Here is a 24,231-nt window from a genome sequence, read left to right as displayed (position 1 = left end):
TCACACACTAGTTAGGGAAGAGACTTCCTTGTATTCCACATAAGAAACAGTCCCCTGGCTCTCCAGAAGGCCTGCTGGGTCAACTAGGCAATGATAACCTCATTGAGTATTCATTGAGCATCACAGTATATATGACCCAGCTCTAAGACAAGTAAACAAAGATTAGAATCAACCCCTTTGCCTGAAAGTAGGGTTTTCATGCTGCCTTACCGATGCAAATTCACAAAGCCAGTTGTCCATGGCTTCAGGATAAATTATATCCTTCCATGGATCTTGTGAACCTAAGAAGTATATAATTGTCTTTCTGAAAGATATTTAAAAATTTTAATCTCTCCACATTTCCACCTCTGCATGCCTTTGAGGATGTTATGGACTCATTTTTTAGGAGATTTATTATCATATATGATATGCCACCACATTAAGAAGACAAGTATTCCTTTTCTAAAACCTTCTTTCCTGAAACTGCACACATTTGCACAAAGACACAACACTGATAAACTACCTATTTTTTCTCATCCGGATTTCAAAGTGCCCAGTGGATTTTCTCCTCTGTTGTCAACATTTACATTGACACTGAGTACCAGGCCATTCCAAAGAGTGAAGTTTTCATATTAACATACAGCTTTCCTTTCGGATTCCAGATGTGAATGAATGTGAGACTCCTGGAATCTGTGGTCCGGGGACATGTTACAACACTGTTGGCAACTACACCTGTATTTGTCCTCCAGACTACATGCAAGTGAATGGGGGAAATAATTGCATGGGTAAGTCCTAGCTTTGCTCAGTCATGCAAAGAGGAAAAGAGCTTCCAAGTCCAGCAGTTAGTCCTTAGTGTTATGTTACTCATCACCAGGCTGAGTGCTGCCATCCTGTCACTGTCTTGGTAAGAGCTTCCTCCCCTGTAAACCATAAGCATGGCATTTTTTCCCCACCTCATGTGGGTGGTTGGGAGTTTTCTTTAAAATGTAATGTTGGAAAATCCCAAACAACAGTTTAATAGTACTTCTTTTGTTTGACTTTTGGGTGTATCTTTATACAATTATATTTACAGCACTGACCTACAGTATTAAAACATCATGAGTCGGAAATGAGAAACTTACTGCCAAATAGCAGTGGAGAATTGTTACTAGGAGACCGGGCAGAGAATGATTTAAAGTTTATTAATGCTACAGCTACATAATGACTTAGTTCTGTGGCACAAAATACCAGAGGATACATTTCCTAAAGTCCCTTTACTTGTAGCAGCCTAGGTGGCTAGAAAGTTGTGTAAGAGTGAGTTTTTTTCTGCCCTTACCAAAGTCAAGTTGTAATATTAATACAATTCAAAGAAACCTTTCTCTTTGAGTATCCCCTTAGAAATCTGTTGGGATTTCCCCCATGGTATCACCAATCCCTTTTTTTCTCTTAGATATGAGAAGAAGTTTGTGCTACAGGAACTACTATGCTGACAACCAGACTTGTGATGGAGAACTGTTGTTCAATATGACCAAGAAGATGTGCTGTTGTTCCTACAACATTGGCCGGGCCTGGAATAAGCCCTGTGAACAGTGTCCCATCCCAAGCACAGGTGAGTTTTAGTTGTACCATTACCAAAAATTTAGGTTGATAAATTACCCATGAATTGTTGGGGGAAATCAGTCTTAGCAAAGGAAGAAAAGAGTGTATTGTTTGTCTTCATAAGAAAAAATGGCTCACAAAGGCAAATATTTAAATTCACAGTTGATCCTGGTCCGTCCAGCTGGAAATTGAGTCACAGAATATGCTAATTTGTACCCTAATACATAACCAGGCTTGTACACTCAGCATATCATAAAAATATAAACTGTAAACATTGTTATCATTGTTGGGTTCTCCATTTAACTAAAAGACTAGAAACATTAGGCAAACTAATGTGACAAATAGGTGAACCATAATTCCTATTGTTTTCACTTATTTAAAACTAGTCTTTTTCCAAAAAAGATTAAAGGCAGCCTATGAAGATGTAAATGTAAAAAGTTAGAGTGACAAGCAAGGCTAATACACAAAATCTAAGCCAGGAATTCCTACACATTTGCCAGGGATGAGCAGTAACTTCAGCTCCAAACTTTTAAGCAGCTCATGTGAAAAAGAAGACATGATCAAGTAGAAGATTCTCAATAACCATAAAGCAATGTCAACACTAAAGTGCAACTTTTCTTGATATTGAGACCTGAGAGAAGTTTCTTCTTACATTTTCATAGAGAAAAAAAACTATATAATGTTATTTGTCTTTTAAAAAAAAAGTCTAAATACATCTTTTTTGAGTAAATGAAGATTTTGACACAGTGTTCTTATGTCATACAGTATGTGTATGACATATATCATACATATTATGATGGCATCATTTTCCAATGTTATGATTTGGATTAAATGAAATTTTCATGCAAGATATTGATTGAGGTATTCTGTAGGGGAAATCCTACCCCATTCCCATTAAGCCTATTGTTTGGCATTACTTGACAGTGCATGTAATTATTTTTTAGTAAAATATACCATTCTGTCCATTGTTTATTCCAGAAATAATGTAATAGCCACTTCTTAGAGTTATGGTTTACCTCTACCCTGCAAAATGTGTCTAGACCAGGGTTTGGCAAACCAGAGCCTAGGGGCCAAATCCAGCCCAACTCCTATTTTTGAACAGCCTGCAAGCTAAGAATGACTTTACATTTTAAAATGGTTGGGAAAAATCAGAAGAATACTATTTCATGATGTGAAAGTTACATGAACTTCAAATTTTGGTGCTTGTAAATAAAATTTTATTAGAACACAGACACACTAATTTATTTACGTATTGTCTATGGCTGCTTTTGTGGCAGAGTTTAATAGTTTTGACAGAGACTATACCACCTACAAAGCCTAAAATATTTACCCTCTTGCCCCTTAAGAAAAAAATTACTGACCCCTGATCTGGAACAATTGTCTTTAAAACTTTTGATCATACATACTGATTGGTAAAAAATCTGGGGGTTATACACACTTGGTGTGTGGGTTTACATGTAAAAGTGTATGTTTATATGTCTATATGTATGTGTATATAATTTGTTTTCAATTACATTAAAAAGTGCTTTTATTGGCCGGGCGCGGTGGCTCACGCCTGTAATCCTAGCTCTGGGAGGCCGAGGCGGGTGGATCGCTCGAGGTCAGGAGTTCGAGACCAGCCTGAGCAAGAGTGAGACCCCGTCTCTACTAAAAATAGAAAGAAATTATCTGGCCAACTAAAAATATATATACAAAAAAATTAGCCGGGCATGGTGGCTCATGCCTGTAGTCCCAGCTACTCGGGAGGCTGAGGCAGTAGGATCGCTTAAGCCCAGGAGTCTGAGGTTGCTGTGAGCTAGGCTGATGCCACGGCACTCACTCTAGCCCGGGCAACAAAGTGAGACTCTGTCTCAAAAAAAAAAAAAAAAAAAGTGCTTTTATTATATTTTTGAACTGTTCTAATATAAAATATACATGAAAGTAACTTTTCTAAGATTAGGTTTTCCAGAGATAGTGTTTCCTAGTATTTTCTTTTTTCTCCTATTGGGTCACTGCACACTCCTCAGGGGACCACTTTGGACACCCTTGGTATAGACTAACATTTATTTTCAGAAATGACTGCCAGAGTTTTAAAAATCTATATGCTCTTACATAAAATACAAGATTTCTTCTTTATGTTGAATACTCACCAAATCCAGTCATGGATTATCTTTAGCTATGAGAGGTGCACATATTTTAGGAGACTCTGTAATTTCTCTGGATGACCAATGTCAGCTGGTGTTAAACTTGTTGAAAGTGGACACTCATAGTTTAAGGAAATAAAGCACTAGGAGAATAACATTCTATATTTTCAGTAAAATGCTTCCAGAAATTTTTTACTAATTTTCACTAGGTGTGACTGATAAGGCAAGGGCCATCTTAAGCTTAGATTGATACCATATCATACCAGTTACAGTCATGATCTGGACTTAAGAATCTCAAAGTTAGAAGGGACCCCACCAATAGCATTTAGTTCATCCTTTATTGGCTATCAAGTTTAATGAATTTGGGCAACAGAGAGACAGAAACAAAGGTAGAGAGAGAGACAGAGAGAATATGAGAGAGCTGTACCAAATGAAATCTAGTTCCAAAAACTGAAGAAATGGTGAAAGTTGGTGGGTTTACCCAAGTTAGTCATTGACAGATCTGATGTCAAGAACTTGGCTAGATTTGCTGTGGTCTCCCTCAATCTACTGAGGAAATGCCTTTTGTAAGGCTTCATCAAACCTTAGATCTCTTAATGTGGAGTAGAGAGAGGCACTCTTGCCAGTCTGAGTTCAGAGTTGAGCAATATCCACATCGAAACCCAAACTCCTACAGGCCAGCTCATATGAGTGGGTGGCATGTGACCTGCAGACCTCTACTTTCCCCTCATTGTCATGTCAACATGAGGCCAATTTTCCTTTGATGTTTGTCTTACAGACAAGGTTACATCGGTAGGAATTTTCAGATTTACTTTTTATTTTAAATTATTCAAAATACAAACAAATACTTTGCAAGAATGCTCACAAAGTAATTATTGCTCTTTGCTGATCCCATCCACCCCCCACATCTTTATTTAATCATTGCAGATGAATTTGCTACACTCTGCGGAAGCCAAAGGCCAGGCTTCGTCATCGACATTTACACCGGTTTGCCAGTTGGTGAGTTACGACAGTGTTGCTGGAACTTTCTGTTTTTTGCCTTTGTGTTAGGAAAAGGCGTACACACCATTATTTTCTCCATTTTTTTTTTTTTGTCTTCCAAGGAAAATTTGTTAAACAATGCCCGTAGCTTTATAGAGACAACTGATTCTTGTTTGAAGCAAACTGTGCGAACACCTTGGGTAGCTCCACCTAATTAGCAGCAGCATTTGTTGCTCATGATTAAGGAGACTGGAAAGCTTTTCCCAAAATTACAATCAAACTTAGTTAAACCAACCCTAGGCATCAACAGAGGGAGAGATTCTGGGAGCATGGCCAGCTGACACGCGATTTCCCACTCCTTCCTTCTGACAAGGACAAGTTTAATATGACTTTTCACACCAATCCTTTCATGTAAGTTGTTCACATAAAGCCTTTTTTTTTTTTTTTTTAATCTCACATGGAACCTCCTCAGGTCATCTGCTTTGGGAATTTCAGATGTGAAATAAATATCTTGTCAGTCTGAGGCCCTGTCTGGTAACTGAAACAGAGACCAGGACAGTGGTAGAGATGCTTGTGCAAGACTCAGAAGTATTGCGCAGCATGCAGCCAACGTAGGCAATGCCCTTGTGGTTTAAAACCAAGTAACATAAAAGTAGATGGAAAACTATTGCATTCTCAGAGTTCTTCCCTGGTGTGATTTATATGCATCCTTAGATGCCCTCTTCAGTCTGAGCAGTTGTGTCTAGTAGCAAACATCACCACTTGCTTTGTTCCACCTTCTTCCTAATAAGTAAACTGAAATCCACATCAGCCTTTCCAGTGACCTTGTTTAAGAAAACAAGAGTCTGGTCCAACAATCAGCCTGGCTCCTTTAGTGCCAAATCCATATGGCTCCACAGTCTAGTCAATGTCCAAAGAAACTTCATGGTTTGGAAAGGAAAACTGCTAAATGACATTGGCATGAAACACCTGGCCCTAGCTGCTTTGTTTTTCCCCTTCCCAAAACAGATCTTTTAGTCTTCCTAGAATCTGCGATCGGAAGATAAGTGGTCTGTAATAGTAATGGTTCTCCATGGACGGACCAGGCATGTACCCCAGGAAGGCTGCCCTCCAAGGTTGGCAGTAAGCAAGGACTCAAAACAGCATGAGCATCATCCACTAGTAGAGCTGGAGAGGCCTCAAACATTATCTAGTCCAAATGCCTTGCTTCACATTTGAGGAGACAGAGGCCCAGAGAGGGGAAGGGACTCACCCAAGGCCACCTAGCTAATTAATAACAGAGCTGGGACCAGAACCCAGTCCTGACTCATAGCTTACTTTGCCTCTAGCTCTTGAAAACTGGATATCTGATATTTAGCAATATACTTATTGTTACCAAATTCCACCATAACAAAATATTTAGATGACTGAAAATTTGTTTTATTTAAGCTTTATATTCTTCTTTTGGAATATCTTAAGATTGTTGGCATGTAGAGTCCATTTATATAGCGTTAAAACTATAGCAACGTTTATTAATCTTGTCTTAAAATATAAACTTCTCCAAGTTGAAGTTCAAATAAAATCCAGACAAGAAAAAAATAATTTTTAGTATGTCCTTTTGATATTTTATACCTAACAATGGCTGGAAATTTGACTCAACCTGTTTTGTTAAACTTGATAATAATACATCACTAATTTTTAAAGCAAATAAGTGTGAATATAATATTTCAGGTTTTAACCCACACTGAACAAATGACTTCTGCATTGGTTTCTTGTTTGCTGTCGATACACATTTGTGATGTTACATCACGTGGCTTTTTAACAACATGAATGACAAAGGTGTGAAAAACCTAAAAACATAATTGCCTGTATTCAAAATAGCAATGTACACTTGGAGACTGAGCTGGGTTTTTTTTTGTTTTTTTTTTGCCATTGAACAGATCAATTTACCTTCAAACAAGATCAAGCCCTTTTAAAAAAATAAATCTATGGTCTGTCAAATTTCTCCTTTAAATCAGGTTGGTTTAAGGTGTAATTCTAAAATTTCAGCAGTTCTTATAGGCTCCACTTGAGTCTATGACCATTTTCTTACAACTTATGCAAGCAAAATGTGTCCCTTGCAGAGGCTCCTGACTGTAATAAATAAACAAAGTATCTCAACAACAGTAGCAGGAACCTACCGAATTAGGAAGACTTGTGATTGTAGACCAAGGCTTTACATACTCTCCCAGCTGAGGTGTTTTGTCAAACTCTGCCAAGGGGCTAATGGAGGGACCCTGCAGCATAACAAGCAAGTTGGTAACAGTTTTGTGAAGACTGTATTAGGGTAATGTGGGAGAACATAAGGGAGCCAGGATGGCCTGTTAGCAGAGTGCTAGCATCAAGTCCTGGCTCTGCCACTTATGGGCTGCTTGGTCTTGACACGTTACGTCTGGCTTGGCCTCAGATGCATCATCTGCATAGTGAGGATAGTCGTAGTACATAGACCATTTCATAGGGCGGCTGTGATAACTCAGTGAATAAACACAGGTTGAATGCTTGAGAAATGTACCAGGCATGTGCAAGTGAGCTACTATTAATACTATTACCATTATTATTACTATTACTCCTACTGTACTAGAGAACACTTTGATGGCCAGGAGTTCAGAGTAGGTCAGACAGAGATGGGCCCGTGCCAGGCTGGTGAGCAGGCCTGCCCAAAGTCTCCCTCCACAACTGGCAGGCCCTGCATAAGCAGCCCGGCTCCTGGCTCTGCTCTCACTCTGACTTTGGTCCTGTTTTAATCCTCACCAACCCGCTGCCAGAGACTGGTTCTTAACAGATTTGAATTGAGCACTTACTGTTTGTCATGTGGAGTTCTAAGGACCAGTAACACAGTGGTGGGGTAGCCAGGCCAGCCCCCGCCATAGGAAGCACATGGTCTACTGTGACAGTCCTTTGTCCATGCTGACCTTGTCTTCACAGCCAGCCCCAGGCCCGTTTACATTCCCACACCTGACTAAAGCCACAGGGAAGAATTTGAAAGATCAGAATTCTCTGTGACCATGGGCTCCTCCTCTGTTCTTCACCAGTACACGTTTCCATTTTCACTAAATACCACTGCACACTTGGGGTGGAGAGGCTGTTTGCTCTTGACAATCACTTTTATTCTACTCATCTGATGTATCCACAGTGCCCATTGGGTACAAAGATGGCGCCTACCTGTACAAAGCTGACATTCTGAAACAAAACCAAAAAAACAGATTCTAAATGCAGGTAGACTTGTGAATCTGGAAAGTGGTTATTTCAATTTGCTATTCATTGATGTCCCCTCTTCCCCTAACCACCACTCCAGCGTATGCACACATGCATACATGTGCACACACACAAAAGCACCTTCCTGTCTTACCCTGCACGAGGATCATATGCTATATTGTCACTCATGAGTGGCCGCTCTGTTTCTAGATATTGATGAATGCCGGGAGATCCCAGGGGTCTGTGAAAATGGAGTGTGTATCAACATGGTTGGCAGCTTCCGATGTGAATGTCCAGTGGGATTCTTCTATAATGACAAATTGTTGGTTTGTGAAGGTAAGTAGTGTTGTGACTTTGTCATATCCAGAAATAAGCCAACTGATGTGCTACTTTACCACACTTGGCAGATTTCACAACACTGACATTTCAGATAGGCATCACGCTCTAGAAATAGTGAAGGGCATGGACCAACATGAAATTTCATTTTAAAAAAAATACACTAACTCCCAGTGGAAAAACCAGGATGTGCATTCCCCAGCCCCTTTCCCCTAACACACAATGTATTAGATTTCTCAGCTGATATGAAAAAGCTTTGAATTCCTGGGTGTGTCAAATAGATCGCTTTTGTTTCACATTGCTTAAAAGTGAACATGAGTGGACAGTCATCTTTAGTTGACTCTCAAAATCAGTGTTCTCTTCCAAACGGAGACTTTGCTACTCCCAAGTGAAAACAAGGTTAATGCAAATATTCCAAATGCATGAGAGAATTCCAAATGGCAAGAACAGCAAATTTGATTTTATATGAAGAATGTTGGCATGCATGCAAATAGTACTTTTTTCATTTTCAAATTACCTCCTGTTGCCATGTATACGTACTGTGATTCTGAGCATTCCTTATAGCACTTCATATTTTTTCCTACATCTGGGAAAGATAGTGTTCTTTTACATTTTAGTAAAAGGGACATTACTGGTTATTAAATATACCATGTGCCCTAGGATAGCTGGAATAATTTTCTACTTAATACTTAAACTGAGGGCCTGTAGCAGAGTTTTTGCTCATGTTAGAAAAGGTTATTACCTCTTACAGCATGTATTATAGCACATATGTTAAGAAAATCCTTTTTTTAATAAACTGGAGACAACCAGTTTGTACCACGAGTAAAATTACCGTCCTAACCACGTACTTGTTAACTTCTTCTCACCAGGATTTCGGTTACTATGGCCAAATGGGCACATGTCCCTTCCCCTGCCTGCTATGTGGGTTAGTGGGAGTGGGGTGATAGCCAGGCAGAGCCTTCCTAAGGAGATAGCCAATTCAGACCTTGGCCCCAGTCCCCGGGTGTTGGGAAGCCATCTAGGATCAGGTAGCTGGAAAGGAAGCATGGGTGTGGAGAGGAGAAAGGAACCCACAGCAGATGATCATACAGTGCTAGAGTTGGCTGCCTTCCTCATGGCCACACCCTTCCCCTCGCATACATGCCTCAGGATGCCTGCCGCCTTCTCATGCCAGTTCCCCTTCTTTTCCATTCAGAGATCCCTTTGATGATGACTTTACCCAGGTACCTCTTTGCCATTTAGATTTGCTGAAGCAGCAGCCCTTGGCCAGAACTCATAGGCAAGGCCACCCATGACCACCAAGTCAACCTAGGCCTTACTATATCTGTGAGATTGAGAACATGCAGCTACATCAATGCAAGGTATTTTGCTGTCAGGGTAGCGTTCAGTGGATATCGAGATGACTAAGTGCTCTAATTTTCGGTTTCTGTTACACAGAATATCCATCTTCAGGGTGAGTGTTTAATCCAGGATCAGTTGTTTTCCAGCACACTCTTAGCTCTCAGAGTCAGAAAAAGAAGGTGGATTTAATATACGCCTCAGCAACACTGAAATTGGAATGGATTCCAGAAGTGGTTTAGGGAGCCTGCATACATCTGCTCACCCCAAGCGTGCACATTATCAGCTGTTACATCACAGAAATGCTTGTCCTTGACACCATTTGGTTTCTCCAATGGCACAGTCTACCTCCTGTGTTTCTATGCACCCTTAACTCAGAGCAGGCCAGACCCAGCGAGTGAGGTGGCGCCAGGTCCACTGTAACCCCAGGCGTGCCGAGTCAGAATTGGCCTTTTAACAAGATCCCAAGTGATTTGTATGGACATTAAGGTTTGAGACATTCCATTCTACAGATCTTACAACTTTCCAGACAAAAGCAATCTTATTCAATCATAAACTCATGGGGCTTTGAGTAAATACAAGGTATACCCATATCAAGTCCTGACTGTAGCAGCCGAATTTCATAACATTTTTTTAGATGTGAGCATCATTACAGTCCTTATGTGGTCATAAATCAAATACTTCATTTATAAATAATATTACTGAAGTGGAAAATTTAGATAATGGCTTTTCAGTCTTCCACTCTCTTTTTATTAAAAAAAAATAGACTTTATGTCCTAGTGCAATTTTAGGATCATAGCAAAATTGAGAGGAAGGTACAGAAATCTCATAAACTCCCTACCCTCACACACATAGCCTCCCCTATTATCACCATCCCCTACCCAGAGTGGTGCATTTGTTACAACTGATGAACCTACATAGACACATTATTATCACCCAAAGTCCATAGTTTGCATTAGGGTTTAGTCTTGTTGTACATTCTATGGGTTTGGACCAATTTATAATGACATGTATCATAGAGTATTTTCACTGCCCTACAAATCCTCTGTGCTCTACCTATTCATATTTATTCCCCTCCCCCAACTCCTGGCAACCACTGATCTTTTTACTGTCTCTGTAGTTTTGTCTTTTCCAGACTGCCATGTACTTGGAATCATACAATATGCAGCCTTTTCAGATTGGCTTCTTTCACTTAGTAATATGCATTTAAGTTTCCTCCATAGCTTGATATCTCATTTTCATGGCTTAATAGCTCATTTCTTTTTTAACAGTAAATAGTATTCCATTGTCTGGATGTACCACAGCTTAATTATCTATTCACCTCCTGAAGGACATCTCAGTTGCTTCTAAATTCTAGCAATTATGAATGAAGCTGCTGAAACAGTTGTGTTATCTCTTCAATAGAACAGATCAAAATAAGAAAATATAAATCTGTTTTCATGTGAGAGGCTTTGTTGACTGGACACCAGATTCTGTTCTCCTTCAAATTAAATTCTCTTCTGCTTGTAGATATCGACGAGTGTCAGAACGGCCCCGTGTGCCAGCGCAATGCCGAGTGCATCAACACCGCGGGCAGCTACCGCTGCGACTGTAAGCCCGGCTACCGCTTCACCTCCACGGGGCAGTGCAATGGTATGTGGTGCCCCACTGGCTGGGGGTCCCACCCAAGAGGTCATCTTCCTCCAGTTCAGATGCCTGGATTTCTTAGGAGACAGTTAGGTTGAAAAATACCTGAGTTAAGATTTAGATTGATGAGCTTTAGTAACTAAATTGGAAAAAAGGGAAATTGTTAAAATGCCTAAACGCTTAGCTTTTCTCTCTCTTTATAGATGAGATATTTGCAAAACAAGCACTACATCATTTACATAAACAGATTTCACATTTGCATATCTGTTGCGCTGCCTGCGAACACCTACCCCTGCCTACATGCATACAGGAGTGTGCATACACACACACTCTCCCCTAATCAGTATTCGGGACCAAAGAGGTTTTTTCCTTCCACAGAATCCCTCTTAGGCAGATGAGGTGGTCAGCATCTTGGCCATATACCCCAAATCTAGACAGTGAAGCTCTCCTGATCTGGGTCAGATTAACCAGCATATACTGAACAAATAACGCCAGCAAATGTCACTTTCTTCCCAAACGTCTTACAGATAAAAGATCACTCACTGGAGACAACAAACATTAACAGACTTTCATTAGCTATAAGTCACCTACAGTAAATGAGAAACTGTGTCCCCTAAGAGGTTAGATTTTTTGTTGTTGTTTGCTTTTGTCAGGGATGTGGTAGAAATAAGAAGGGTGGGTGTGTTATCAACTTAAATTGATGGTATAGTTATTCGGTATCTGATGGTATCTTTGTGGGCCAGTGGTATGAAAATCAGCCCAGAAGCAATATGATACCTGAAAGTGATTTTCTTGTAAGTTTTTAAGTAATTATAAATCATTGTATATTTAGCAAAGAGGTCAGGAGGAATATGTTATTTTGCTTATGGTTCATTTCACAGTGAGTTTCCTGGATATTTTATGCATTTGTGGATGAAACAACACAGGGGAACATGGTCAGATTTTCCTTGGATTTCCTTGCCTCCCAATGATTAAGTGGTAGGAAGTGCACTGCTCTCTGTAGGGTATTTTGCATTGTTTTATGAGACCTTGGTGGGAAGAGGGTGTAATAGCAGAACAAAAAAATCACATTGAGAATCAAGACTTGTTTTGTTGAGTTTAAAGAAACATGTGCAAGTATTTAGTATTTTGTCAACAGAGCTGTTGTTATCCATGTATTGAAAATACAGGACAGGAAAAGTGGGGACGTCTCTGATATGAACCACAATACCCTAGTGAAACTTGGCATTGATACCACTTCCCTGCATTTTGCCCGTAATTTATATGTCTTTAGAACTGGTTGAAATAATTCCAGTCAAAATAAAGAATTGCTGATAATATAGAATGTGTCGTTTCACACCATTTCACACTCAGGTAAGAAGTGGGACAGAGCTATTTATAGATCAAGACAAGACATCCAGCTGCAGTGTGCTGGAGCTTAAGCCCTTTCATGTTTTTTGTGGAACGTTAACATACATAAAATGCATCTGGCCTTACCAGCAGTAAGTGTTGTGGGTGAGTGCTGTTTGTAGCCAAAAGCTCAATTTCCCTCCCATTCACTGAAATCTTCAGAAGAAAGGGAATGTACTTGAGTTTTGCAACTTTTCAGCCTCCAGGGTTAAAGATCTCATCCTGGAAATGTCTTCATTTACGACTCACTTTTAAAATCTTTTACAATATCTTTAAATATTATCCTATACTTGGCATTTTTTAGGCATGTTGCAAAGTACTCCTCTCAGCCTGCGTTTAAAATGAAAAGAACTAAAACTTTCTCTCGATCATAAGATTTTTATTTGAATTCGTAAATACATCATTTCAAACCTAAAATCACAGCTGGCCACAGCACCCACATTGTTGCTGAGAGGTCTGAGAGAATAATTAGATATCTAAACTCAGGATGCTAGTCTGACCTCAGCAGCTGGATAAGTCAGAGCAAATGCGGCCCCCTTCTGAAACGTCTTGCCCAGATAAAGGCAAGAGACATTTTCTTCCCAACCATCCCCTCGTGGTCTCCTCTCTCTCTGCTGGCTGGGTTTTTTCCCCCAGTAGCCTGTTCAGACCTCTTAATCCAACCTCAAATGTAATCTCCTGGGATTATCCTGGTGCTTACAGAAACCTAGTTTTCTGATCTCAGGACAAAGTGAGAACTTTACAACTAAGTTCTCTAGAATTGTAAGTTTCTGTTTCACCAATAAAACATCAAAGTACTCCATATTTCATTTTTCTTTTTTTTGTTTTAAGCCATCATGAAATAGGACAGTAGAGGAAAGAAAATTCCTAATTAAGGATTCCTTAGTGCTGTTTCCTTGTGGGACCCAGATGCAAGGCAGACCTGGTCTCTTGCATACTCCCAGACCCAGTACTACCTAAAGGGGCCAAAGCTTCGGGCCAGCTGTGGCAGGCCCCTCCTCAAGATCAGCTCCCTTCATAAACTTGGAAATGGAAATCAATTTCCTCTGCCTATTCTGGGAAGCAGTTGCTCATTTTAAATCCATTTTATCAAATGGAAACAATCATAATTTATTTACTAGAATTTTTGCATGGGCTAGCAGTAGCTCCTAAGTTACTCTACCCCAATTTCCCCTCTTAACTGATAATGTTAACCTCACTTGGGACTTTTAAATGGTATGGTGATTCATCAGCTCTAGTAAGTAGGCGATAGTTATAAATGTCAGCCTGAACACATGAAGTAGAGGAGATATCTGTTCTGGCACAAGCAAGGTTGCTCTGTGCAGCAAAAAGTGCTCATTCCTGACTGCTGTGTTCTCAGTAGACAGGGCAGGCTCTTAATTCAATTAAGAGCAGGACGCTGTATGCTCTACAGCATCTACAGCAAAGTTGGCACTCTGTTTACTTTCTACTGTGACAGTAGGAAAATCAGGATGGTACAGTGTTCTTCAAATCACATTTACTCTAAACATAGTCTTGAAAACTTTAAAAAATTAGAGACATAAGTGGGCACGTAATTATGTCATTTGTGAATTCATGCATTAAGTTCTGCCCTCAGATAATCAGAATTCAAGAAAGTGACAAAGATTCAGTTGATGATAAATATAATTTAGAACTTAAAGACTGGCAGAAGCAAGATAAGAGGGCTTTTCTTCAAATGACCATGAGCAAAAAGAAAGAGACGTCATTAGGATTGTCGTGTGCTGAAAGGAGCCCTGTGTGGACATGAAGACTTAGTTAAGATGGAACGAAAGGTTTTAGGAACAAAACAAAACAATGAGGTACCACTTGAACAAGGGACAATGTGGTTTGTCCATCAAAAAATCTTAATCTTAGCAATAGGATTTGTTTGACTTTGATATAAATTTCCAAAGAAAGCTATGAAGTATCTGTGATTTGAGACGCTAAATCTTAACTAGACAAAATACTTCAATTAATTCCATAGGCTGTGATGCTGTAGAGACAGAAAATCAAATGGAAAAGCCTCCCAGCTTGAGTTTTTCTCCCCCATTCTGCTTCTAAACTTTTTTATCTTTCAGAACATTTTTTGATTAGTGCCCCTGTTTTTCATTATTTCATGTATTGTTAACATATTCTGAATATGTCTAGTAAATGAGAGTGAGTATTAACCCATTTGGGGGCAAAAATAAATACAATGCTAGTGTCTATTGCAGTAATTTAGTTTAGAGCTAGGATTACTCCTGAGAATAATACCTAAGTTATTTAATTAGATTTTGTCTAAGTCTCCCCTTACGATGCTTAAGATGCTTTTTACTTACAGATCGCAATGAATGTCAAGAAATTCCCAATATATGCAGCCACGGACAGTGTATTGACACAGTTGGAAGCTTTTATTGCCTTTGCCACACTGGTTTCAAAACAAATGCTGACCAAACCATGTGTTTGGGTAAGTACGTGATTATCATTTCATTTTTTTCCATATACTATTAAAGAACTCATTTGTGTCCGAATATGGATAAAATTTAATACTAAGTCTTTTAGTAGTTATTTTACTGTTTACCAAATAAAAACACAGGTTGGTAAACAGCAGTGACATCCTATTTAATCTCTGGCCATCTGAACATAATAAACCTCTTCCTTGATACTCATTGGATGTCAGTTTAGAAAAACTTTTAACTAAGGGATAAACTGAGGAGGATATTAAGACAATTAATTTTTGCTAATGTTAATAGTCTATTATTCTTTCATAATATTCATGTGGGTTTGCTTTTGAGTTCAGCTTTTGAATGTGAGAATGAGCATTTTTTCAGAAGAATCTATACTTTATGTCAGATCCTCAAAGGCAAATTTATAGATCGTACAAAAGCAAAAAAAAAAAAAACGTTAAGAATCATTTTGCTAGGGGAAAAAGGGCTCACAATTTTAAATATCTTCCTTGATTTCAGTACTGTCGGGATGCTGGTTTAGAATAAACTTCAGACTTCAAATATGTAATCCATCATTTTCTCCCTTTCCCACCTTTCTTTTTCTATTTTAAAGAAATATCCATTAAGTCTTTTGGAGACTTCAAGCACATGAGTCAGTTTCACAGCTGGAAGAAGAACAATTGCTAGAGTCACATTTAAAGTGCTTGCCTTTGGCCATAACTGGATTCATCCATGAGGATGAACATTTTCTTCAAGTTTAGTCTTCTCCAGAGCAATAATGAGTTTTAATTAAAGGAGCATCATTAGTCCTGCTCATCACTGGGCAGCTAACCCTTGAATAGCCATGAGACCCTGCCCAACTTTGTTTCCCTTTCGTCCATCCAAATCATGTGGAACCCCACTAACAAAGAATCTGCCCGACCAAAGAACTTCACCAGCTTGGCTAAAAACGAATCAAGGCAAGAAGTCTTGATTGCTGGCAGTGACTCACCTGGGTGTTGGTTCCAGCCACACACACACACATTGGAGTCTCTTTGGGTCAACAATAGCTTCCTGATTCCAGACCACAGATAATTTATCTTTATGTCCAAAATTTAAAGGAAAGGAAATCCTAATTCTAATTTTGCTATCCTCAGGTGTTACCTTCCACTTCCTCTCTCTCCCTTTGTCCTTGTCCACCTCATTCTTTCAAACTGGCAGTATCAACTTTCTATCATTTAAATTCTTTATTTCCTCCTTAATATCATGTGTACCTACTCTTTATAAGAAAGATGCTAGCTGCTGTGACGAGATGCAAAGACATAGAAGATGCCAGAATAACTACAAAATAGCCAGAGAGAAAACTCAGGCAGATAGTGATGCGAGCATGTGTGAGAAGACCAAATGAAGTGCCGCCACATTGGGATAGTTTAGAAGAGTGAGATGAGTTGTCATTGATGGGAGTTGTCCTGTGTTTTAGGGTGATTGGGAAAGGGAAAAGGATGTCTAAAATGGCAGGTAAGCTAGAAAGCTAGGTTATTTTGTTGCTGATTGTGGGGTAAGGCTGGGTGAGTCACTGCTTTTTGGTAAATTGGAATGAGAATCTTAAAGGTTGAAGTTTGCCAAAGGTGGCAACACATCAAGACCCAGATGCACACAGAATTTTTTCCATTTTCAAGTGAAAATATTTGAGAAAAGTGGCAACAGAAGAGAATTCTAGAAGTAAATAGAATAAAATAATTCTTGTTCAGGTCTCATGTCCTTAGTTTGCCTCCTTTCTCATGCCAGCCAAGGAACAGATTTATTCCCAAGGTTTGGTTAGTACTTCTGCCTCTCGCTGGTCTCTCACAGGGAGCTACCCCTGGGGGGGCTGATACCGGCATCAAGAAGTTCTCAGCCTGCGTCTGAGCCTTGGCAAACCTCAAAATGCTCTTTAACTGTAGTAACCATGTAACTGCTTTTTCCCTTAGTAGTTATGTTTCTCTATGGCCTTTCTTCCTACTAGATATAAACGAGTGTGAAAGAGATGCCTGTGGGAACGGAACATGCCGAAACACCATTGGTTCCTTCAACTGCCGCTGCAATCACGGCTTCATCCTTTCTCACAACAATGACTGTATAGGTGCGTGTGCAAACGGGTGCTTCACCTAAGGAAGCCAGTTTTGTATGTGTTCTTTGTGATTAGCACCATCTTCAGTGTTCAGCTGTCTTTTTTAAATATATGCTATCTTATGCATAACAATTTGTTACAGGACTTGTCAAATACAATGTGCTAATTAAACATCAAATACAGTGCAGTAGTCCCCCCCTTAACTGCAGGGGATACATTCCAAGACCCCCAGTGGATGCCTGAATCCACAGATAGTACCAAACCCTATATATTAATACACTATGTTTTTTCCTATATATACATACCTATGATAAACTTTAATGAATAAATTAGGCACAGTAAGAGATTAACAACAATAACTAATAAGAATAGAACAATTATAACCATATACTGATAAAAGTTATATGAATGTTGTCTCTCTCTCTCAAAATATCTTCTTATATTGTACTCACCTATTTTCAGACCACAGTTGACCTTGGGCAACTGAAACCCTGGAAAGGGAAACCACTATAAGGGGGCACTTCTCTTTTATTAAAATGTTCATTAGCAGCTATAATTTTTATGTCTACTTTGCTGTGAATTAAATAAATTTCAAAACAAATGGAATCTATTAAGTTTTAAAATACATAAAAGCGATTCTTTGTATGGAAATTACATAATTCAGGAATAATGTGAACCTTCTTATCTAGATGTTTCACTATAGCCTCTTTTAAAAGAAATAAATTATTGAATCTATAAAATCTTCCTTAAAAAGATGCTAGGCAAGTGTAATAGACTAAATGTTTATTTTTGTTTATGCTATAGGTTAATTTAAATACTTCCAATTGCAAGAATAGTAAATAATGTCCTCAGCTGAATTGTGTATTAGTAAATCAGTTTTAGCTTTTAAAAATAAAATCTAAAGGACGATCAAGATAAAATAGATATAAAATTTGATTGTAAATTATCAACCTCTAATATAATAATGTCATCTTATTGTTCAGTTTGCATGGGTTCTTAAAACCAGCTCTAGTGTTATAAACTAGATCTTCCCTGGAATTTCTTATGTTTGGCTGAGCCAGCAAAGGCCACCAAAATTCAAAATAAGTATTTTTCCCTTTAAAGATGTTGGTCATTGCTAGGATTATGACGTTTTATTTGGAATAGATCAGAAGATTTTTTCTCTTTTTTTTTGGCAGATGTCGATGAATGTGCAACTGGAAATGGGAACCTTTGCAGAAATGGCCAATGCATCAACACAGTGGGGTCCTTCCAGTGTCAGTGCAATGAAGGCTACGAGGTGGCGCCAGACGGGAGGACCTGTGTGGGTGAGTGTGGGGGTCGGAAACACCCTGGAGGCAGCGCTCCCAGAGACCACTCAAGGAATCATGTGGTCTCTATCCCAACCCTTTCTTCTGGAAGCCTAGAGGAAGAGTCAGAGTAGAATTACACTAATCCTCCACGTAAAAACTTTTTTTAATTAGAAAAAAACATATATATATTCACTTTTCTTCTTATTTTTAAAAATTAAGTTTACTTGTACTGACAGAACAGTTAAGCTATTAACTTTAACAGTTAAACAGTGAAATTGTCCAGTGAACAATTGTAATTTTTTTTCTTCGAAACACTTTTGTAGTAAGCTCCTATATAATCTTTTGGGTGTCCTTAAAATCTTTATTCTCACTGACTTTTCACATGCTATGTTTTTCTGGAAATATTTAGTTTGTGGTAGGTAAAATAGAATATAGTTGGTATATTGCACGCTTTTGAAAGTAGGTAACGCTTATTTTTATTGAGTTTATTTTTCTCTATGGTGGAATGTTATGGACTTTTAATTGGCTTTATGTATTTCTTTGAATTGATTCCAATTTCTTTAAATTTCATTTGTTTGATGGAAATCATGCCAGTGGGAACCTCTTCCTTTATTATCCCTTTTCTTTGTAGATATCAACGAATGTCTACTAGAACCCAGAAAATGTGCACCAGGTACCTGTCAAAACTTGGATGGATCCTACAGATGCATTTGCCCACCTGGATACAGTCTGCAGAACGACAAGTGTGAAGGTAGGAAGCCTATCAGTGTTTGGAAATGAGCAGTATTGGTCACTACATTAGAAATACCAAAATCAGAGTTTTTGTGATGGTGTCTTCAGTTTGGAATACTTTATCATGAACAAATGCAAGGGCGGAGTGTGTACGACATGGTCTCATCCTTCTGGCAAGACAAGAACAGTTAATTCTGGTGCTGATCTCTGATGAAGTAATTTTGCTCTGTGCATATGGTAATATGACCCTGACTCTTTTCCACTGTGCTTTTATAAAGTTTATGAGAATGCTATGTTTTACTGCCAGTATTCCTGAATTACATGTTTTTAAGTTGCAATAGTTTGTAGCTAAAAATAACTCCTGATTCCAGTTAAAATCTTTTAAATGACCACATTCAAGGTTGGATGAATGTGGTTATATAATTTGTCTATGTTGTTTTCATCTATAGAGCACTGGAAATGTGTTATTACAGATAAATTCTCAACAAATTTTATAGTATTGCATTCTGTTAATCCCAACACTTACATCATTGCATGAAGTGAAGGACATTAATTGCCAGAACTTTATAAATAAGTAGAGTTGAAAGGATTTTCAAGAATTCACCTAGTTCATGCCCCTAACTTTAAACAGGTCTGCATCTAATTAACAGTGAGTGAGAATTTTCTTTACTTTAATATTATCAATGAGAATTTTGTTATATTTCCAATTTAACTAACAGTGAAGTGGTGATATTTTAAATGGGAGCATTTTATCAAAATTAACTCTAAATGCAAATTATTAAAGGTATTATTTTACTTGTATTGAAGGTTGCCTTTTAAAATCCATGATTAATGCATAATTTCCCTAAGATGAATAGAATGGAAATATATAGAAATAAGAACAACTTCCCAAATGGTCAATAAATATGTCCATTATACAATATTTGTCTTCATTCTTAATAAATCAGTACCTACAAGCCAATTTCTACCATAAGAGAAAGACTCGTAACAATGATAAAAATAACCAAAAATAAATGTTGGAGCATTTTTACCAAGTTAACTTTTTTTTTAAAGAAAAGGTTGGATGTGGGAGTGGAGGAAGTGTGGGAATAGAGTAATTCAATAATCAACAGCAGTTCAGATCCATTAATAAATCACAGGGAACAATATGTAATTATAAATACAACCTAATAACATGGAGAGATGAAGAAGCTTATTTTTCATTGTACAGGAAGATAATCATTTTGCATTAGACATTTCTGGAATATATATTGTATGGTATTTACAACACTAAGTCAAGATATTGGGAGTTAATTTCTTAAATCTTTCTTAGACCTCTTGAGAATAAAGTTGTGTAACATGAATACATTTTGGTGTTGGGTAGAACTCTTTAGAGAAACATATGAAGATAAAGAGCCCCAAGATATAAGACATATTTTGTATTTTGTTGGGAAAAAAAGTATTTCCATAAAAATAGCATGGCTCAGAATTAAGACCACTTCCTTCACTACAAATTCCTGCTGAAAGTCAGGGGAGAAGATGGGTGAGTTTGTTGGACTAGAGTGGCCATACTTTTTCCATAAGGGGATGATAAAGTAACTTACTGAGCAAGCCAAGACACTTTTGAAAGTGAAAAAGGGTACTATTAATAATGAAATCAGGCCAACTGGCACAAGCTGGGACTCTCCCAGGCAAACTAGGACATATGGTTACTGAAGCCATTTGAACTTCATCACAGACCACCCTTAAGCACCCCTTTACAAGAGCTAAGGGGTATTAATATACTGGAAAGCATGCCACAATTCTAAGTGTATCAGCTTCCTATTATCTGTGTGTGATAAAGAAAAAGCCTATACAAGAAAGGTATTTTTGTGTCTTTAGAACAATTAACTCACAAATCCGAGTTAGAAGCCTCATCTTCTGTGATTACCTTTAGTTTGTACTCCATAGGATTACACTTATTTTCCATGAGTATTAGTGTCTTTGCAAAATTCACAGTTTTAGGGCTATAGTATGAAGTATGGGGAAAAGCTGTGTGGATGGATAGAGGAGAATAAATGTGTTCAAAGGCCTAGATCACACACAGAATAACTCACTGTCAACATGCTTAAAATCTCAGAGTTTCTGCTTACTGTACAGTGGTGAAGTGAGACTCTGGAGTTTCTTGCTTTCTTTCCTCGAAAGCAAGGGTGGTGTGATATCTGACTTTTCTAATAAGCCAAGCAACTTAGTCTGGGTAGGAGAGGTTTATCATTGCACCCTTTAGCGGCCACTTGCAGATTCCATTTTTACATCAAGAACTGTCAAGACTAATTTTTTAAAAGTCATCACCACCTAGAAGTCCAGCTCACAACATTTTGATACAGGAAAATATCTTCATTATTGTAAGAGTTAGGGAAGTCTGTTGCACTTTGTACGTCCACATTTTGCATTTGGTACCTGATGGTCTCTCCACTGTGTTTTGACTTTGTTTGACATATGTAATTCTTTTAGATATTGATGAGTGTGTTGAAGAGCCAGAAATTTGCGCACTGGGCACATGCAGCAACACTGAAGGCAGCTTCAAATGTCTGTGTCCAGAAGGGTTCTCCCTGTCCTCCACCGGAAGGAGGTGCCAAGGTAAGTGCCTCTGAAAGCTTTGGACTTCTATTATTATTTCATTATTTGAACTGTGTTTATTGGTTGCGGTCTTATTTTTTAAACATGGCAGAGCTCTGATTCTTTGTAAACGGGAAGATGGAGAGTTTTCATTCACCCAGAGGTCTAATGATTACCATGTGTCAGAAGGTTCATTTTTACTTTTATGGTTAAAACTCATCCATCAAGTTGTGGTTGCTTATACAACTGTCCTGGCACTTAAAACTCTCTCTCTCCTCCTATGAACGCAAATGATGATAGGCCCATCAGTGGAGGAGCATCATGAGCCATTGAAACAGCAAGGCCTGGTGAAGTTCAGCTGCATATTCCCTGCCTCTTAAGAGGTAACCTGCAAAATATGGGCTTTCAGACTGAAAACATGCAGATTAGCCCATACGCTCCCAGAATATGGTACCCATCCCTCCCTTACATCACAAATTTTCTAAGAAAACAAAAATAAATTTAAACTGACCACGATTCTTGTTGGCCGTGGTCCATTTTCAGAAATAGTACTTGTCAAGTGTTTCACTAAAGATTTTCAAGGGTTTTCCAGGTTGACTTTCAAATTAAAGAAAAAAAAATCAAAGGAGCCTGAACTTCAGCATAACACAGAGAATGCTTAAGTCCAGAAAACTGTTTAGACTTTTGCCAACAATACAATTGCATATGGCCATCTATTTATACAAAGTAGTTTAATGAATTCCCATGGAGGATGGAAGGGGCACAAGCACATATATTTCTTTTTTTTCACCAGTGTTTTTTGCTGTTTGGTGGTGGTGGTGGTGGTGGTGGTTATTTTGGTGTTGGGTTGAGTTTTTCTTGGTAGTTGAGTTTTTGTATATATATATGTGCTTTTGTTTTTGGTTCCATATTACCAAATAAGAGGCTCTGGGTATCATTTAAGATTCCAAAAATTAGATTTGGGGTCCCAGCCCTAGAGCAAGTCCTTTAATCTTTTGTAAGCTCAGTTTCCTCATTTTAAACAACAATAATACCTGCCCAATCAGTCTTATTGAATATATAATAAAACTTTGTCAGTTTCTGAGTCCTTTGTAGACTCTTATTATTGTTTCTAATTTTCTGGTTCACTTTTTACTTTTCAACTGGTTATTTTGGAAGTATAAAGGAGAGAGCTGAGAATTTTCTGATGGGCTTCAACTTATAGGTAGCTCTCAGAGGTCTGTGTGGATTTCAGGGTGGTGGTTGATTCAAACAGATATTCTATATGGTACAGACCAGCCAGATAAAGTCTAACTCCTACTCCCTTGTTTTTGTGTGCCTTTGGCTTGGCCTGAGTTTGGAAAGAAAGCAGTGAGAAACCAGGTGTGAATCTGCCGATGTGGCAGGCCAGAGGAAACTCCTAGGCTATTAATTCAATTTGCACTGGCCTGTCACAGAGCGAGCTAGCACTGCAGGAAGAATCAGCCCAGCTGTGAGCAGCCCAGCCACATGCTCAGCTCCAGGAGGCAGAGCCAGGACTGAGGAATGCAGCAGGGAAAGTGACTTTTGTAGTTCTGATGAAATTTTAGAGGTCATTAAGGGCTCTTTGCAGATGGACTGGTAAACAGGCATCCTAGTGAGTCCTAGTTAAAGCATGTGGGCGAGCACAGCCCTCTTTCCCAATGCAAGGCACCCTGGATTAATAAACCAATCCTGGAGAATCACCACAAGCAAAAGCAAATCTCCCACAGAGCACAGATTTTGCTGGAGCCAGGAAATTGAGAGCTGGGTTTTTCTTGTAAGATGACAAATTAGGAGTCAGACTTCTGTTGCTCATGAAATGAGAAAATTCCACAGAACCATGGGTTATGTTTTTAAAGGAACAAATAAATGCCATGGGACTCAGGTGAACAGATCCTGGCCCTGAAGACCATGGGTATAAATGAGCCACTCCCACTTGCAAAGTTCAACGAAGGGCATTTGTCACGTAGGCTGACTCAAAACTTCATGCATTTGAATCTCTATCTAATGCCAAGATTTTTTGAGGGGTGGGGTGGAGTTGTGTGGGAGAGAGGACTGGGGTCTGGAACAAGGCCAGTGATTAAAGGAAAGAAGAATAAAAAGTTTAACACACAAATTTAGGACATGCATCTATCTAGGTTTAATAAAAACACTACAAACTAGAAGACAAAGGAGAGAGGTAAGTTTTAATATATTTGTTGAGACATTTTTGTGAGTAATCACTGAATTATACCTTAAGACAGTTATAGGCATAAATAATAAAAACAAGACTGGTAAATATAAAATATTGTATGTGACAAAGAACTTGAATAAAGGAAATTAAAAGGCATCCTCCAAGAAATGATAATTTGTTAAATCTTGGAAGTTTCTCAGCAAGTAAACATTTGGGTGGCAGATATGCTGCAGGACAAAGACTAACTTTCATTGCTCTTGACCTTCAAAAGCGTAGTCCATTGAAAGGCTTGCTAGGTCCTAGCCACAACAGATGTAGAAGTGGAATAGAAACTAGAGAGATGATTTATCTGGAAGAGTTGGTAGCCACGAAGAGTTGA

The 24,231-nt window shown here is 38.6% G+C and overlaps 1 protein-coding gene across 1 annotated transcript in view; it reads left to right on the top strand.

Moving 5' to 3' along the window:
• FBN1 (fibrillin 1) overlaps positions 1–24,231 on the top strand; it is a 226,294-nt gene that overhangs the window by 174,930 nt on the left and 27,133 nt on the right. Inside the window, exons 40-49 of the mRNA XM_045528600.1 lie at positions 642–764; positions 1,409–1,567; positions 4,608–4,679; positions 8,085–8,210; positions 11,058–11,180; positions 14,884–15,009; positions 16,974–17,090; positions 18,257–18,385; positions 19,002–19,121; positions 21,575–21,700. Of these exons, the coding sequence (XP_045384556.1) occupies positions 642–764; positions 1,409–1,567; positions 4,608–4,679; positions 8,085–8,210; positions 11,058–11,180; positions 14,884–15,009; positions 16,974–17,090; positions 18,257–18,385; positions 19,002–19,121; positions 21,575–21,700 (1,221 nt within the window). The remainder of the gene's footprint in view (positions 1–641; positions 765–1,408; positions 1,568–4,607; positions 4,680–8,084; positions 8,211–11,057; positions 11,181–14,883; positions 15,010–16,973; positions 17,091–18,256; positions 18,386–19,001; positions 19,122–21,574; positions 21,701–24,231) is intronic.

This window comes from Lemur catta, chromosome 1 (genome assembly GCF_020740605.2).
Source record: "Lemur catta isolate mLemCat1 chromosome 1, mLemCat1.pri, whole genome shotgun sequence".
Lineage (NCBI taxonomy): Eukaryota > Metazoa > Chordata > Mammalia > Primates > Lemuridae > Lemur > Lemur catta.
Note: the sequence above shows the minus strand (reverse complement) of the source record. Positions and strands in the feature narration are given on the sequence as shown.